We start from the raw sequence: 19,918 nt of genomic DNA, 5'->3' as shown, positions 1-19,918 counted from the left end.
CACCTGTATATCTGTGTGCTCCTGAGTCTGTATATAGGAGACTGCGCTGAGTAATGTGATATGTGACACCTGTATATCTGTGTGCTCCTGAGTCTGTATATGAGAGACTGCGCTGAGTAATGTGATATGTGACACCTGTATATCTGTGTGCTCCTGAGTCTGTATATAGGAGACTGCGCTGAGTAATGTGATACCTGTATATCTGTGTGCTCCTGAGTCTGTATATAGGAGACTGCGCTGAGTAATGTGATATGTGACACCTGTATATCTGTGTGCTCCTGAGTCTGTATATAGGAGACTGCGCTGAGTAATGTGATATGTGACACCTGTATATCTGTGTGCTCCTGAGTCTGTATATAGGAGACTGCGCTGAGTAATGTGATATATGACACCTGTATATCTGTGTGCTCCTGAGTCTGTATATGGGAGACTGCGCTGAGTAATGTGATATGTGACACCTGTGTATCTGTGTGCTCCTGTGTCTGTATATGGGAGACTGCGCTGAGTAATGTGATATATGACACCTGTGTATCTGTGTGCTCCTGAGTCTGTATATAGGAGACTGTGCTGAGTAATGTGATGTGTGACACCTGTATATCTGTGTGCTCCTGAGTCTGTATATGGGAGACTGCGCTGAGTAATGTGATATGTGACACCTGTATATCTGTGTGCTCCTGAGTCTGTATATGGGAGACTGCGCTGAGTAATGTGATATGTGACACCTGTATATCTGTGTGCTCCTGAGTCTGTATATGGGAGACTGCGCTGAGTAATGTGATATGTGACACCTGTATATCTGTGTGCTCCTGAGTCTGTATATGGGAGACTGCGCTGAGTAATGTGATATGTGACACCTGTATATCTGTGTGCTCCTGAGTCTGTATATAGGAGACTGCGCTGAGTAATGTGATATGTGACACCTGTATATCTGTGTGCTCCTGAGTCTGTATATGAGAGACTGCGCTGAGTAATGTGATATGTGACACCTGTATATCTGTGTGCTCCTGAGTCTGTATATGGGAGACTGCGCTGAGTAATGTGATATGTGACACCTGTATATCTGTGTGCTCCTGAGTCTGTATATGGGAGACTGCGCTGAGTAATGTGATATGTGACACCTGTATATCTGTGTGCTCCTGAGTCTGTATATGAGAGACTGCGCTGGGTAATGTGATATGTGACACCTGTATATCTGTGTGCTCCTGAGTCTGTATATAGGAGACTGCGCTGAGTAATGTGATATGTGACACCTGTATATCTGTGTGCTCCTGAGTCTGTATATAGGAGACTGCGCTGAGTAATGTGATATGTGACACCTGTATATCTGTGTGCTCCTGAGTCTGTATATGAGAGACTGCGCTGAGTAATGTGATATGTGACACCTGTATATCTGTGTGCTCCTGAGTCTGTATATGGGAGACTGCGCTGAGTAATGTGATATGTGACACCTGTATATCTGTGTGCTCCTGAGTCTGTATATAGGAGACTGCGCTGAGTAATGTGATATGTGACACCTGTATATCTGTGTGCTCCTGAGTCTGTATATAGGAGACTGCGCTGAGTAATGTGATATATGACACCTGTATATCTGTGTGCTCCTGAGTCTGTATATGGGAGACTGCGCTGAGTAATGTGATATGTGACACCTGTATATCTGTGTGCTCCTGAGTCTATATATAGGAGACTGCGCTGAGTAATGTGATATGTGACACCTGTGTATCTGTGTGCTCCTGAGTCTGTATATAGGAGACTGCGCTGAGTAATGTGATATGTGACACCTGTATATCTGTGTGCTCCTGAGTCTGTATATGGGAGACTGCGCTGAGTAATGTGATATGTGACACCTGTATATCTGTGTGCTCCTGAGTCTGTATATGGGAGACTGCGCTGAGTAATGTGATATGTGACACCTGTATATCTGTGTGCTCCTGTGTCTGTATATGGGAGACTGCGCTGAGTAATGTGATATATGACACCTGTGTATCTGTGTGCTCCTGAGTCTGTATATAGGAGACTGTGCTGAGTAATGTGATGTGTGACACCTGTATATCTGTGTGCTCCTGAGTCTGTATATGGGAGACTGCGCTGAGTAATGTGATATGTGACACCTGTATATCTGTGTGCTCCTGAGTCTGTATATGGGAGACTGCGCTGAGTAATGTGATATGTGACACCTGTATATCTGTGTGCTCCTGAGTCTGTATATGGGAGACTGCGCTGAGTAATGTGATATGTGACACCTGTATATCTGTGTGCTCCTGAGTCTGTATATGGGAGACTGCGCTGAGTAATGTGATATGTGACACCTGTATATCTGTGTGCTCCTGAGTCTGTATATAGGAGACTGCGCTGAGTAATGTGATATGTGACACCTGTATATCTGTGTGCTCCTGAGTCTGTATATGAGAGACTGCGCTGAGTAATGCGATATGTGACACCTGTATATCTGTGTGCTCCTGAGTCTGTATATAGGAGACTGCGCTGAGTAATGTGATACCTGTATATCTGTGTGCTCCTGAGTCTGTATATAGGAGACTGCGCTGAGTAATGTGATATGTGACACCTGTATATCTGTGTGCTCCTGAGTCTGTATATAGGAGACTGCGCTGAGTAATGTGATATGTGACACCTGTATATCTGTGTGCTCCTGAGTCTGTATATAGGAGACTGCGCTGAGTAATGTGATATATGACACCTGTATATCTGTGTGCTCCTGAGTCTGTATATAGGAGACTGCGCTGAGTAATGTGATATGTGACACCTGTATATCTGTGTGCTCCTGAGTCTGTATATGGGAGACTGTGTTGAGTAATGTGATATGTGACACCTGTATATCTGTGTGCTCCTGAGTCTGTATATGGGAGACTGCGCTGAGTAATGTGATATGTGTCACCTGTATATCTGTGTGCTCCTGAGTCTGTATATGGGAGACTGCGCTGAGTAATGTGATATGTGACACCTGTATATCTGTGTGCTCCTGAGCCTGTATATAGGAGACTGCGCTGAGTAATGTGATATGTGACACCTGTATATCTGTGTGCACCTGAGTCTGTATATAGGAGACTGCGCTGAGTAATGTGATATGTGACACCTGTATATCTGTGTGCTCCTGAGTCTATATATAGGAGACTGCGCTGAGTAATGTGATATGTGACACCTGTATATCTGTGTGCTCCTGAGTCTGTATATGGGAGACTGTGCTGAGTAATGTGACATGTGACACCTGTATATCTGTGTGCACCTGAGTCTGTATATAGGAGACTGCGCTGAGTAATGTGATATGTGATACCTGTATATCTGTGTGCTCCTGAGTCTGTATATTGGAGACTGTACCGAGTAATGTGATATGTGACACCTGTATATCTGTGTGCTCCTCAGTCTGTATATAGGAGACTGCGCTGAGTAATGTGATATGTGACACCTGTATATCTGTGTGCACCTGAGTCTGTATATGGGAGACTGTGCTGAGTAATGTGATATGTGACACCTGTATATCTGTGTGCTCCTGAGTCTATATATATATGGAGACTGCGCTGAGTAATGTGATATGTGACACCTGTATATCTGTGTGCTCCTGAGTCTGTATATGGAGACTGCGCTGAGTAATGTGATATGTGACACCTGTATATCTGTGTGCTCCTGAGTCTGTATATGGGAGACTGCGCTGAGTAATGTGATATGTGACACCTGTATATCTGTGTGCTCCTCAGTCTGTATATAGGAGACTGCGCTGAGTAATGTGATATGTGACACCTGTATATCTGTGTGCACCTGAGTCTGTATATGGGAGACTGTGCTGAGTAATGTGATATGTGACACCTGTATATCTGTGTGCTCCTGAGTCTGTATATGGGAGACTGCGCTGAGTAATGTGATATGTGACACCTGTATATCTGTGTGCTCCTGAGTCTGTATATAGGAGACTGTGCTGAGTAATGTGATATGTGACACCTGTATAACTGTGTGCTCCTGAGTCTGTATATAGGAGACTGCGCTGAGTAATGTGATATGTGACACCTGTATATCTGTGTGCTCCTGAGTCTGTATATGGGAGACTGCGCTGAGTGATGTGATATGTGACACCTGTATATCTGTGTGCACCTGAGTCTGTATATAGGAGACTGCGCTGAGTAATGTGATATGTGACACCTGTATATCTGTGTGCTCCTGAGTCTGTATATGAGAGACTGCGCTGAGTAATGTGATATGTGACACCTGTATATCTGTGTGCTCCTGAGTCTGTATATGGGAGACTGCGCAGAGTAATGTGATATGTGACACCTGTATATCTGTGTGCTCCTGAGTCTGTATATGGGAGACTGCGCTGAGTAATGTGATATGTGACACCTGTATATCTGTGTGCTCCTGTGTCTGTATATGGGAGACTGCGCTGAGTAATGTGATATGTGACACCTGTATATCTGTGTACTCCTGTGTCTGTATATGGGAGACTGCGCTGAGTAATGTGATATGTGACACCTGTATATCTGTGTGCTCCTGAGTCTGTATATAGGAGACTGCGCTGAGTAATGTGATATGTGACACCTGTATATCTGTGTGCTCCTGAGTCTGTATATAGGAGACTGCGCTGAGTAATGTGATATGTGACACCTGTATATCTGTGTGCTCCTGAGTCTGTATATGGGAGACTGCGCTGAGTGATGTGATATGTGACACCTGTATATCTGTGTGCACCTGAGTCTGTATATAGGAGACTGCGCTGAGTAATGTGATGTGACACCTGTATATCTGTGTGCTCCTGAGTCTGTATATGGGAGACTGTGTTGAGTAATGTGATATGTGACACCTGTATATCTGTGTGCTCCTGAGTCTGTATATGGGAGACTGCGCTGAGTAATGTGATATGTGACACCTGTATATCTGTGTGCTCCTGAGTCTGTATATAGGAGACTGCGCTGAGTAATGTGATATGTGACACCTGTATATCTGTGTGCTCCTGAGTCTGTATATGGGAGACTGCGCTGAGTGATGTGATATGTGACACCTGTATATCTGTGTGCACCTGAGTCTGTATATAGGAGACTGCGCTGAGTAATGTGATATGTGACACCTGTATATCTGTGTGCTCCTGAGTCTGTATATGAGAGACTGCGCTGAGTAATGTGATATGTGACACCTGTATATCTGTGTGCACCTGAGTCTGTATATAGGAGACTGCGCTGAGTAATGTGATATGTGACACCTGTATATGGGAGACTGCGCTGAGTAATGTGATATGTGACACCTGTATATCTGTGTGCTCCTGAGTCTGTATATAGGAGACTGCGCTGAGTAATGTGATATGTGACACCTGTATATCTGTGTGCTCCTGAGTCTGTATATAGGAGACTGCGCTGAGTAATGTGATATGTGACACCTGTATATCTGTGTGCTCCTGAGTCTGTATATGGGAGACTGCGCTGAGTGATGTGATATGTGACACCTGTATATCTGTGTGCACCTGAGTCTGTATATAGGAGACTGCGCTGAGTAATGTGATATGTGACACCTGTATATCTGTGTGCTCCTGAGTCTGTATATGGGAGACTGCGCTGAGTAATGTGATATGTGACACCTGTATATCTGTGTGCTCCTGAGTCTGTATATGGGAGACTGTGTTGAGTAATGTGATATGTGACACCTGTATATCTGTGTGCTCCTGAGTCTGTATATGGGAGACTGCGCTGAGTAATGTGATATGTGACACCTGTATATCTGTGTGCTCCTGAGTCTGTATATAGGAGACTGCGCTGAGTAATGTGATATGTGACACCTGTATATCTGTGTGCTCCTGAGTCTGTATATGGGAGACTGCGCTGAGTGATGTGATATGTGACACCTGTATATCTGTGTGCACCTGAGTCTGTATATAGGAGACTGCGCTGAGTAATGTGATATGTGACACCTGTATATCTGTGTGCTCCTGAGTCTGTATATGAGAGACTGCGCAGAGTAATGTGATATGTGACACCTGTATATCTGTGTGCTCCTGAGTCTGTATATAGGAGACTGCGCTGAGTAATGTGATATGTGATACCTGTATATCTGTGTGCTCCTGAGTCTGTATATGGGAGACTGTACCGAGTAATGTGATATGTGACACCTGTATATCTGTGTGCTCCTGAGTCTTTCAATCTGTATACAAAGTGCTACAATATATCACATTACTCAGCACAGTCTCCTATCACATTGTGACTTAGGGACATATTCAAATAGGTGCAAAAACTTAGTTTCCGCGGAAAAGTATCGCCGGTGACATTATTTGCCGCTGCGAAAAGTCAGTGCATTGGAATAGGCGAAAAAGATTTGCCCATGAAAGCTGTTGAAAAAGAGTGCAGAATTAGGGTTTTGGGGTGCAAACTTGTGGGAACCACCCTGCACCCTTGGGACAGCCCCCCAAAGGTAAACTGTGTCAAAAGTTGAAAAAATACTTAACACCCCAAAAAAATTACTTTGAAAAAGGGGGTGAAAAAGTACAAAGTTGGGGGACAAACTTAAAAACTATCGAAATAGACTCCAAGGGGGCCCCTAGAATGCCCCAGTTGTTTTTAAAATTGCAGGTGCTTGAGGCAGGTGGATTTTTTACGTTTTTTAAAACTTCACTTTAGCAACTTTAAAATATGCTTGCACCCATTTTCGTGTACCCCAAATTTGCTGGGACTACTTATTTTCTGCAAAAAAACCCTGCTAAATGCTATTCTTCACCACTTCTACAAAGACGCTAAGTAGCAGCTATTGAGAGCATTTAAGTACTTCAGCAGGGCTATTCGGGGGTATCTATAGTGATCCCCAATGTCCGTACAACTTTTGGGGGGGGTGTCAGGCTGATTTCCCCAAATCTGACAGGACTTTTCGCCGGGTCTTGTTTCCGCCGATTTCTAATTGAATACAAGGATAAGCGGGGCCAAGTGTAATCCTTTTCCGCATGGAAAACCAGCGATGTCGGTGAAAAGTCCGGCATGCGAAAAGTACGGGACTTTTCGCTCCTAATTGAATATGTCCCTTAGACACATTGTCGGTGAAATAAAAAAAGACACCTGACGCTAGCAGTGAAACACAGAACCTGACTGGCAGGCTACTCGCGCTGCGTGGCGTATTGAGGATAGATGTATGAGGACGCATTTGTATATACATACTCACACTAACAAAAACACAGATGTGTCCTCACACACCTAACTATATGCCATATGGAATGAGATGCACAGCACGACTGAGCCGTTCCGAGAGGCGTAGTGTACCGTCTTTCGCTTTCAATATTGAGTCTTATTTACATCGCAGATGCAGCAAAGCACAGCTCAAAGTGTACTAGAGATGCTGGGCTGCGACTTTTAACTGCACAGGAATTAGTTTCAAACACGTACAAAGTCACGCACGATGCACAACGGGACTTGGCGTGAGAAAAATCTGCGGCCGCTGCATCGTAAGCACTTCCTATACAGAATCATTTGCACAGATATACAATTGCCGCACATCAAATTGTTCAGCGTAATCTAGCAGTGTAGTTTTGTCGCTCCCAGTTTATTCATGCAAATAAATCACATGTTTTAAGAGAGAAAGACGCTCAACTCGGGTTGCACGGGACAGGTCGTGCAAAGATGATAGTAAAACACACAGGTGCCCTCTGAATCAGGAGAAAAACACAGTGTGCAGCAAGACCGGCGGCACACGCAGGAGTTACCACCGTGTAAAGTCTACAGTAGGCGATTAAGCTCAGTATGGTCAATGTTTTAGTTCCAATGAAAGTCTTACATTATAGCTGAAATGTTGAGCATACTGATCATAATCTCCTAGTCTTTACACTGTGGTACACCCTGCGAGTGATACTAACATCTAAACATGTCAGCCTCAGGTTTACCGTCCTAAATAAATCATGTACAGTATAACTAATACAATGGTGATTAAAAGATATGCTGTGCTAGAATATTGAGTGTAAAGGTATAAGCAACTTCATTGATAGCTACACTTCTGCATTACCTGTGTTCCTTGCACAAAACACCATCTAACAAACAGAAGTATACTGGGCTGCACTGATGGTGTGTACTGTGCAGTCAGTGCGTCACTGGAGCGTTCGCCCAGGAGACCTCCCAGGCATTTACAGAGCAGAGTAGAACGAGGCTGAGGCGGCGATGCTCCAGCTACGCAGACCTGACATTTATGGGATGAGCTGCCTGCGAAAGCAGCGGCGTGAACACATCACAGCCGATGGAAGTGGAGATGAGCGGGGAAAACAATATCTTCATCAGCCTGCCCTTTACTGATCATTCTACGTATGAGTGAGGGGACATCACCTGGCATACTCCAGGCTGCTCTATCAGCCTTTACTTCCATGTGCAGACAAGTGTCCATTATGTGGAGACACCCCTGATATTTCACAGGACGGGACATGTAAAATGTGTTGGAGGGGGATTTCTCCGGATAAAATACAAGCTCTAATTTATAATAATAATAATGACGTTCACTTTGCCAGAAGTTCTCCACTCTGCAGCAGGGTGGATTAGTTGGGTTCCGGACTACAGAAGACAGTAATTAGTTAGACAATGTCTAGATAGACACCAGATGTTAAACAGTTAATAGTTAGACAAGGATAAAAGTTCGACACAGACAAAAGTCAGACACGCTAAAGTTAGACATATAAAAAGTTCGACAGCTACAAAAGTTCGACAGGGTCAAAAGTTCGACATGAAAGAAAATAGACACAAAAATGGTCGACTTTTTTTTTCTTCGTTTTTTAGGATTAGGGTTAGGCAGGTACTAGGGGGTTAGGGTTAGGCACTTACCCAGACGGTTAGGGTTAGGCACCAGGAGGGAGGGTTAGGCACCAAGGGGAGGGTTAGGGTGAAGATTAGGGCTAAAAAACAAAAAATAAATAATTGTTGACCACTTTCATGTCGAACTTTTGACCCTGTCAAACTTTTTACATGTCTAACTTTAATGTGACTGACTTTTGTTTGTGTCTAACTTTTTCCCTAACTATTGACTGTCTAACATCTGGTGTCTATCTAGACATTGTCTAACTAATTACTGTCTATCTCTTATACCACGCTTGGATTCAGTGGGGTTTGCAGGCGATGCTGAGCCACTGCAGTTCCCTGGAAGCTGTATACTTGGTTGTCACATGTATAAGAGACTGTATAAAGAGGATCCAGTAAATGGATCGGAGTTGACCTTCCTAAACACCTTTGCGTTAATGAATCATTAGTGCTGAGTGTGCCCATGCGTGCGTGTGCCACTACATTAAACCTCCTCCCCAAGAACGCTTGCCTTGATCTGTGCTAACTTTCTGCCTTCATAAAGGAGTTATAAACTTTTGAATTTCAAGGGGCCTCCAAAAAGAACCTGATTATATAATGTTACTCATTGTTGCGATAAAAAGAAAAAACATTATGGGACGATTTATATAAAAAAATAAATATAAATAAGTGACCGGGCAGTTGAGCAATGCCAAGATCCCCGGCGGCAGTAAGACTAGTTTTATGGATGGGTTTATGCTATATAGCAGCTCCTTCTCGAACAACTGAGATTAAAGCGATGTTGCCCTAACAGGGATTTTTGAAAGCCACAAGGTTATTACCTTAAAAAACATTTTTTTGGACATATTTTTAAGATAGTTTCCCAAAACCAGTTCAGGACCATTGTAAAATCCTTTTGGTAGTACAAGCATCACTTCAGTCGTCACAATATTAGGGAACAAGAGGATAATATACTGTGCACACAATGGGTGACTGAGGGGAGAGCTCACCGGTGACACTCTAGCCGGGTAAGCTGCAACTGTTGCTGCTTCTCTAGCAGCTTCACCTCCTGCTGTTCCAGAAGCTGCTGCAGCCGTTCCTTCTCTATCTCCAGCTCCATCTTCTGCAGTAACAATTCGTGTTTCCTCTGCTCGGTTACTCGTTTCCCATATTCTGTATCCTTTCCTGGTCCTACCCCATTACACAGACCGGATACTGCGGAACACCGGCTAAATGTGCAACCTTCTGGGGGCCTTGCCAGTGAGAATTCAGGTGGGTGTCTTCCCGGTGTACTATGAACCGTACGGTGCACACAGCAATGAGAGACTGGTGGGTCTAAGGGACTGCCACAGCTGCGAGAGAAGTCTGCAAAGTGTATGTCAGATACACCGCCGCTAGCGCCTTCCCTCTGTACACAAGTCTCTGGACCGCAATGGAAGCCAGTTCTGGGATTGGGATTACTTCTGCAGACACGGACCGAACATGAGCTTTCAGACTCACTCCCAGGCTTATGGCACTGCTGGCTGAGGTAGGAACCGTTGAATTCGCTTGTTGTAGGCAGCCGTTGAGTTTTAGGGACCTGTAAAAACAAAATCAGACAACCATTTACATGGCATTTAATTTCACATGTATATTTCATCCAATGCAAAGCAGGAAAGAGAAATCATTAGAAAAGTTAAAAAAAAATATGATACAGTAAAACACATTCTTGACCCCAATGGTTTCTTAAAAGCATGACTACTGGAGAAAATCGTACTAGTACTTTTGCAGAGGGGTCACAAAAGATTTCCTGCAACAGGATTAACCTTGAATAGCTACGGACATTAATCTCTGAATAGTTGGCAAAGTGCAGCCTTATTGCTAATTTGGAGGCAGGATGCAATTTATCCTTCACTCTAGACAAATTTTAACTAGATCACAGGTTCTCGAGCTCTGTCCTCAGGACCCCAAACACTTCACATTTTCCAGGTCACCCAGCAGGAGCACAGGTGTATTCATTACTCACTGACACATTTTAGAAGATCCTCACTTGTGATTCTGTTGGAAATGGAAAACATGCACTGGTTGGATATCCCGAGGAGAACCTAGGAAGTACTGTAGATATATCTAGGTATTCCGACTCAACTGCATCAACAGAATGGAGACCAGCAGGAAATGAACAGCTGAATTTAATGAACAATGTATCTATTCAACTAGAAAGGGAACCATCACGCACCGCGAGTCAAAAATTTAAAATATTTATTAATAGCAGAAAAACTAGTCTTGAAATTGATTGCTACTTAAAAGGATGATTATAATTGATATGTTCAGAGATAAACGATGAACATGTAGTGTTCATTCTAGCACCGCCTAGGGTGGTGTTCTCTGCTCTGGTGCTTCTAGCACACTCCGGTCTGTATCTCAGTAGCTTGTTGCATCGAGTGTGCTAGAAGCACCAGAGCAGAGAGTGACACCCCAGGCAGGAAATAAGAACTGCACGGGTTGTGACAGGTGCTAGAATGAACACTAACACACACACTTAGATATCCCACTACATTGTTGTTAAAAGTATAATACAGAACAGTGTCCACGGACAATTGCCCCATCACTAGCCCCAGCCCTGTGTGTGATGCAAATCTACACGGCCAGAAAGCTGCTCATCAGAAAGACACGTCACTACCAATATGGCAGCCGGCTACAGATGAGAAAGAGCATGGAGGAAATACTTATACCGTAAACCAGTGGTTCCAAAACTTTCTGTTCTCACAGAGCCCTAGAGTATCAGCTTTTTTTTTTCACACTACCCCAAAAGTTTCTTATTGAGAAATTCTGCAAAAATTGTTAAATTAACTTATGCTGACCTGTCATCCTTAGGGTCAGTTATGTGGTGGGGACAGGGATGTGCTGATCTGTCACCCTTAGGGTCAGTTATGTGGTGAGGACAGGGATGTGCTGATCTGTCATCCTTAGGGTCAGTTATGTGGTGAGGACAGGGATGTGCCGACCTGTCATCCTTATGGTCAGTTACGTGGTGGTGGGCAGGGATGTGCTGACCTGTCATCCTTAAGGTCCAGTTATGTGGTGGTGGACAGGAATGTGCTGACCTGTCTTCTTGGGGCCAGTTACGTGGTGGTGGGCAGGGATGTGCCGACATGTCTTCCTTTGGGTCAGTTATGTGGTGGTGACAGGGATATGCTGATCTGTCATCCTTAAGGTCAGTTATGTGGTGGTGGGCAGGGATGTGCTAACCTGTCATCCTTATGGTCAGTTATGTGGTGGTGACAGGGATGTGCTGACCTGTCACCCTTAGGGTCAGTTATGTGGTGGTGGACAGGGATGTGCTGACCAGTCTTCTTGGGGTCAGTTATGTGGTGGTGGACAGGGATGTGCTGACCTGTCATCCTTAGGGTCCAGTTATGTGGTGGTGGACAGAGATGTGCTGACCTGTCTTCTTGGGGTCCAGTTATGTGGTGGTGGACAGGGATGTGCTGACCTGTCATCCTTATGGTCAGTTATGTGGTGGTAGACAGGGTTGCTCTTCTGTTTGTCACATTGACCATAAATAATTTGATATGGTACTGGACAACCAACCCATGGCACCCCTCGCAAGCGACTGGCAGCACCCAGTTTAGGAACCACTGCCATAAACAATCCATCTACTGTATAAACAGTATATCAATGCCAAATTGGGCCTTTACTTGGTCTTTAATATGATAAATGGTCTGTAACATATAGATATATTAAATCTATACCTATACATTGACTGAAACAGGACTTGGGCGAGGACTATTACCCATCCTAGATGAAACTTCTTACTGTAGTTTTGCAGTCCCCTAACAAAGAGAATTATGAAAACAGCTCGCATAGAACCCAGGCATTTCCAAGGTATGGACCTATGAGGAAACGGAACATCGGTGCCCATCTCTGTAACAGAAGCGGAGAGGGACGCAGCCAGCTGGGGCACGGTGGAGGTTACAGATGGTGTTGACAGCCACTTTGCTTACATAGATGTACAGTATGCCGCTGCCCCGCCACGGTAGAGCAGATTGGCACATTTATGGTTACTGCAAGCAAGATAACCTCACGCTAACACAACTTTATTCTGGATGACAACGGTAAAAGGCGGAAGAGAGCAAAGTACCGTGCAACAGAAGTAACTGCTCCGTCCTTGGCGCTCCTTCAGGTCTATGAAACGCTTGACATTGGTGCAGTCCTGTTATATCATACTTAGCTTGGTATATGGAGGGCAACACCCCGAGATGTATAATATGTTCTGTAACAGCTGCACAATGAACCGTGCCAGAGTCCCGCTCCATATAAATGGCGCGCAATCTCCTCGGTATAATTATGTAGTACACGCTGGCATCTCTCGCTAGACGATCATCAAGGTACATTACCTTCCAGTTCCTGAACTAAATACTTACAGGTGTTGCATTATCCTTTATTACATACAAACTTCTGCCTCTAACAAGACACGCCGGCAAATGAATGATCTCGCAATGAATAATTCATGAGCCATTCACAGCGTGCCCGCGGCGTCATCCGTGGCCTTTTCCAGGTCATATGACACCAATTAGAGCAGAATTTTAAATTATTCAATAACTTGAACTCTCCTGTCGTTTAACATATAGATATCAGTGCGGTAAACAAGTTAAATCTAATGGGCCCTGGGGGTTTGCTGTGCTCGGCTTCAGGCTCGGAGGCTGCTGCTGGAACAGGCAGCGAGAAGGAAAAACACTTGCAATGTTTTAATAAGTTCTTAGGCGTCCCTCTGGGAACGCAGCGCTGCTCCTGCTCCCCGTATCCGCATAAAATGATTAAGGTTATTAGCAGCGAGCTTTTTAAGAAAAGTTACTGGAGGGGTGGACGGAGTTTAGCAGCAGAAATGTTTTACTTTCAAATTGGATCTGGACACAACTGCCGAAAGGTTCTACATCGTGTTATACAGTAGTACAGGAGGTGACACGTAGGACAGGGGACGCATCGAAACATGGTGATGCCAGGACGATGCCAGTATAGAATTCTGTCCCCCAAACAAGCATAACTGTAGACGGACTTCTGCAGGGACCCCGCTGCTTGTAAGATCCTCAATCTGTGGCCATGAGCTCTCCCGCTGGAGGAAATGCACCTATCATGCATAGTGGGATGGCGCTATATAGACTATAATAAACACTGATAACGGACTATGGAGAAATGAATTGACTTTGGAGTTTTTGTCTCAGGGACTGTATAGTTCAGACACTAAACTCCCTCTATTGTGCTAGTTTGAGAGTGTAATGTGACCTCTTCTCTTAGGGTCAGGGCTGATGACTTCTATAGCTGTAGCACTAACATTTGCCATTTTAAAGGAAAGTGTTAAGGGGTTTGGATTAACTGGAAACTTGGGCAGGTGTAGTAAAATGGTGTTTAGATACATTTTCAGGGGCATATGTACCCCATGGCCAGTATGGCACTGGCGGGGGCGCCAACGAGGGTGGGGCGCTGCCACCCATGGCCAAGGGGTAGAATCAGGGATGTAACTAGGGTGCTGCCATACAGAATGCCCCAGGGGCGTAACCTCGAGTCGCCACAATCGTTATTTGCCGGCGCCACTGCAATGTTTGTTGCTGGCGGTGAGCCGAGCTTACAGGGCGTGATGTAGGATTATGTCCCCGGTGGGAAACCTAAGTGGACGGCTTTGGGACAGTGCAACTGCTCCCAGTGATGGTCAAGCAGCAGTGGGCGGGAGACACCAGTTTAAATTTGGTACTGACCGCGAGCCAATCACGGCTCGTGAACCGGCAGCCAATCAGAAGCAGCACCATTGAGTCAACCACACCCGCTTACAGCAGTTGACGTCAGACGCCGCCAAGCAGAGCACTTAGTTCAGTGGCAGCAGTCAAGACATGATGAGGTCTGGTGTAGAGCTCCGTTGCCCCGTGGAAGAGGCCAGAAGACAGCACGGCCAAGAAAGAAGATAGGCGGCGCTGGCTGGATGAAGAAAAGAGCATGCGGCAGAAGAAAAGATGGAGGACCAGAGAGTGCTTCAGGAGGTGGGAAGCTAGACAAATGCTCCCCACTGCAGCATCTCCCAGCTTACCTGAAGACATCCTTGGCCACCGATAATTTAACCCCCCAACAAGCACCAGGTGTCGGTAATTAGGCACGTGGGGCCAATTAGGCCTCATGCCTACGGGGCATGTTAGGTGGGCAGAGGGCCAAGGTATAAGGCCCAGGTCAATTTCCATGACCAAAGTTGGGCAGGCAATTCCTGATCAACCCGGATGAGTGACTGGGCATTAGACCCAGGTCACTTTCTGTGCCCAAAGGTAGGCAGGCAATATCCTGAGCCCCTGGTGAGTAGCTGGGAATTAGGCCCAGTACACTCTTTAGTAACACATAGTTGTGCCCCTACTGTGCTATGAGGAGCACAGTAGTGTGGCAAAACTTGAATAAGCGGCACTATTGTGTATAAAGGGATACTACTATGTGGCATTATGTGAATAAGGGGCACTACTGTGTTGTGTAATATAAATAAGGGGCACTATTGTGTTGTGTAATGTGAATAAGGGGCACTCCTGTCTTGTGTAATGTGAATAAGGGGCACTACTGTGTGGCGTAATATGAATTGGGGGTACTGTTGTGTGGCCCACCTCTTACCAGTGAGGCTATTCCTATTTAAAATGCAGGAGCCCCTTATTTTGCCAGGGGCCCGGACCCCTATATACACCCCTGTTGCAGGCATAACATGAACACTTGATTAATTTTCTTATAGACACTGAGGGAAGGACACTATTTGTTTACATTAAGAAATCTAAAAATGGCAATTTAATTTAAGAAGCTAAAAATAATCTCCCCCATCTTGCTGTAGAGCATACCCCATTCCCGTCCTGAGGCTGTACTCTCTGACCCCGCAGCAGCGGTGAGGTTACTGTGCTGCCACCAAAGCAGCGAAATGATCGAGTGGATAACAAACTGATAAAGTTGTTTGTCAGTTATACAAACCAGAAGAACTTTCAGAGTCATTCTAAGCTGGTTAAACACAATCTTTGTAGGTGTCAAGGCGATCACACAGTGCAATTCATTACTGACCTATCCTCAATACGCCATATGCAGGCGTGATCAGACTTTTGGACTTGGTGATCTACTTTTAAAACTAAAAACCTTTTGTGATCTACTGAGCTGTAAAAAGGGGGCGTGACCTCGAAGCAAGGGGCGTGTGGTCTGTCCTGCCGAAATTCCACATAGTATCCCCAATGCAAATTACGCCACACAGCAGCACAATCTTATTCACGTTACACCACATTGCAGTGTCCCTTATTCACGTTACGACACACAGTAGTGCCCCTTATACAATGCCCCCTGTATTAGAGCCCCTTATGCAGTGCCCAAGAAATTACCTTTATTCTGTGCCCCCTCTCAGTGTAGAACAGGTCCCACTCCCCTGTGCAGTACTTACCTGTCTTTACGCTAGGCACCGTTCCAGGCCGTTGATGCTCCTGTAGACGCTGCTGCTGACTGGATCTAACTATATCCAGCAGGCGCACAGGCTCCTCATATCTGCATCACTCTACTCTGAAGCGATCAGATTCTTGGCCAGCCCTGCCACACAGCAAAGATGCCAGGTGCGACTGAGCCGCTTTAAGAGGTGTAACGTACCGTCTTTTCTTTAACTGTTGCATCATAAATGCTTACAAATGCAGCGAGACACCACTGTATTAGAGACACTGAATTGTGACTTAACAGGAAAGAGTTAGAGCAGGAGACTGGTGTGTGCTCTGTACAGGTCTCTCTCCTCCTGCACTGTGTCAGTAGCCAGGACAGGTCACACAGCAGCCGGGATCTCACACCACTTACTACACACTAATACTCAGGGGTTAGAGCAGGAGACTGGTGTGTGCTCTGTACAGGTCTCTCTCCTCCCTGCACTGTGTCAGTAGCCAGGACAGGTCACACAGTAGCCAGGATCTCACACCACTTACTACACACTAATGCACAGGGTTTAGAGCAGGAGACTGGTGTGTGCTCTGTACAAGTCTCTCTCCCCCCTGCACTGTGTCAGTAGCCAGGACAGGTCACACAGCAGCCGGGATCTCACACCACTTACTACACAATAATACTCAGGGGTTAGAGCAGGAGACTGGTGTGTGCTCTGTACAGGTCTCTCTCCTCCCTGCACTGTGTCAGTAGCCAGGACAGGTCATACAGCAGCCGGGATCTCACACCACTTACTACACACTAATACTCAGGGGTTTGAGCAGGAGACTGGTGTGTGCTCTGTACAAGTCTCTCTCCTCCCAGCACTGTGTCAGTAGCCAGGACAGGTCATACAGCAGCCGGGATCTCACACCACTTACTACACACTTATTACTCAGGGGTTTGAGCAGGAGACTGGTGTGTGCTCTGTACAGGTCTCTCTGCCCCTGCACTGTGTCAGTAACCAGGACAGGTCACACAGCAGCCAGGATCTCACACCACTTACTACACACTAATACTCAGGGGTTAGATCAGGAGACTGGTGTGTGCTCTGTACAGGTCTCTCCCCTCCCTGCACTGTGTCAGTAGCCAGGACAGGTCACACAGCAGCCAGGATCTCACACCACTTACTACACACTAATGCTCAGGGGTTAGAGCAGGAGACTGGTGTGTGCTCTGTACAGGTCTCTCTCCTCCCTGCACTGTGTCAGTAGCCAGGACAGGTCACACAGCAGCCGGGATATCACACCACTTACTACACACTAATACTCAGGGGTTAGAGCAGGAGACTGGTGTGTGCTCTGTACAGGTCTCTCTCCTCCCTGCACTGTGTCAGTAGCCAGGACAGGTCACACAGCAGCCGGGATCTCACACCACTTACTACACACTAATGCTCAGGGGTTAGAGCAGGAGACTGGTGTGTGCTCTGTACAGGCCTCTCTCCTCCCTGCACTGTGTCAGTAGCCAGGACAAGTCACACAGCAGCCGGGATCTCACACCACTTACTACACACTAATGCTCAGGGATTAGAGCAGGAGACTGGTGTGTGCTCTGTACAGGTCTCTCCCCCCTGCACTGTGTCAGTAGCCAGGACAAGTCACACAGCAGCCGGGATCTCACACCACTTACTACACACTAATACTCAGGGGTTAGAGCAGGAGACTGGTGTGTGCTCTGTACAGGTCTCTCCTCCCTGCACTGTGTCAGTAACCAGGACAGGTCACACAGCAGCCGGGATATCACACCACTTACTACACACTAATACTCAGGGGTTAGAGCAGGAGACTGGTGTGTGCTCTGTACAGGTCTCTCTCCTCCCTGCACTGTGTCAGTAGCCAGGACAGGTAACACAGCAGCCGGGATATCACACCACTTACTACACACTAATACTCAGGGGTTAGAGCAGGAGACTGGTGTGTGCTCTGTACAGGTCTCTGTCCTCCCTGCACTGTGTCAGTAGCCAGGACAGGTCACACAGCAGCAGGGATCTCACACCACTTAATACACAATAATACTCAGGGGTTAGAGCAGGAGACTGGTGTGTGCTCTGTACAGGTCTCTCTCCTCCCTGCACTGTGTCAGTAGCCAGGACAGGTCACACAGCAGCCGGGATCTCACACCACTTAATACACACTAATACTCAGGGGTTAGAGCAGGAGACTGGTGTGTGCTCTGTACAAGTCTCTCTCCTCCTGCACTGTGTCAGCAGCCAGGACAGGTCACACAGCAGCCGGGATAATACACCTCTTACTACACACTAATACTCAGGGGTTAGAGCAGGAGACTGGTGTGTGCTCTGTACAGGTGTCTCTCCCCCCTGCACTGTGTCAGTAGCCAGGACAGGTCACACAGCAGCCGGGATATCACACCACTTACTACACACTAATGCTCAGGGGTTAGAGCAGGAGACTGGTGTGTGCTCTGTACAGGCCTCTCTCCTCCCTGCACTGTGTCAGTAGCCAGGACAGGTCACACAGCAGCCAGGATCTCACACCACTTACTACACACTAATACTCAGGGGTTAGAGCAGGAGACTGGTGTGTGCTCTGTACAGGTCTCTCTCCTCCCTGCACTGTGTCAGTAGCCAGGACAGGTCACACAGCAGCCGGGATCTCACACCACTTACTACACACTAATACTCAGGGGTTAGAGCAGGAGACTGGTGTGTGCTCTGTACAGGTCTCTCTCCTCCCTGCACTGTGTCAGTAGCCAGGACAGGTCACACAGCAGCCGGGATATCACACCACTTACTACACACTAATGCTCAGGGGTTAGAGCAGGAGACTGGTGTGTGCTCTGTACAGGTCTCTCTCCTCCCTGCACTGTGTCAGTAGCCAGGACAGGTCACACAGCAGCCGGGATATCACACCACTTACTACACACTAATGCTCAGGGGTTAGAGCAGGAGACTGGTGTGTGCTCTGTACAGGCCTCTCTCCTCCCTGCACTGTGTCAGTAGCCAGGACAGGTCACACAGCAGCCGGGATATCACACCACTTACTACACACTAATACTCAGGGGTTAGATCAGGAGACTGGTGTGTGCTCTGTACAGGTCTCTCTCCTCCCTGCACTGTGTCAGTAGCCAGGACAACTCACACAGCAGCCGGGATCTCACACCACTTACTACACACTAATACTCAGGGTTTAGAGCAGGAGACTGGTGTGTGCTCTGTACAAGTCTCTCTCCCCCCTGCACTGTGTCAGTAGCCAGGACAGGTCACACAGCAGCCGGGATCTCACACCACTTACTACACAATAATACTCAGGGGTTAGAGCAGGAGACTGGTGTGTGCTCTGTACAGGTCTCTCTCCTCCCTGCACTGTGTCAGTAGCCAGGACAGGTCATACAGCAGCCGGGATCTCACACCACTTACTACACACTAATACTCAGGGGTTTGAGCAGGAGACTGGTGTGTGCTCTGTACAAGTCTCTCTCCTCCCAGCACTGTGTCAGTAGCCAGGACAGGTCATACAGCAGCCGGGATCTCACACCACTTACTACACACTTATTACTCAGGGGTTTGAGCAGGAGACTGGTGTGTGCTCTGTACAGGTCTCTCTGCCCCTGCACTGTGTCAGTAACCAGGACAGGTCACACAGCAGCCAGGATCTCACACCACTTACTACACACTAATACTCAGGGGTTAGATCAGGAGACTGGTGTGTGCTCTGTACAGGTCTCTCCCCTCCCTGCACTGTGTCAGTAGCCAGGACAGGTCACACAGCAGCCGGGATCTCACATCACTTACTACA

The 19,918-nt window shown here is 46.6% G+C and overlaps 1 protein-coding gene across 1 annotated transcript in view; it reads right to left on the bottom strand.

The window, feature by feature from the left end:
* KIAA1328 (KIAA1328 ortholog) overlaps positions 1-19,918 on the bottom strand; it is a 174,238-nt gene that overhangs the window by 50,340 nt on the left and 103,980 nt on the right. Inside the window, exon 7 of the mRNA XM_088442410.1 lies at positions 9,740-10,308. Within this exon, the coding sequence (XP_088298536.1) occupies positions 9,740-10,308 (569 nt within the window). The remainder of the gene's footprint in view (positions 1-9,739; positions 10,309-19,918) is intronic.

The sequence above is a fragment of the Taudactylus pleione genome, unplaced genomic scaffold, assembly GCF_031769625.1.
Source record: "Taudactylus pleione unplaced genomic scaffold, aTauple2 ptg000311l, whole genome shotgun sequence".
In the NCBI taxonomy this organism is placed as follows: domain Eukaryota; kingdom Metazoa; phylum Chordata; class Amphibia; order Anura; family Myobatrachidae; genus Taudactylus; species Taudactylus pleione.
The sequence above is the reverse complement of the archived record's forward strand: the minus strand, read 5'-3'. Positions and strand labels throughout refer to the sequence as shown.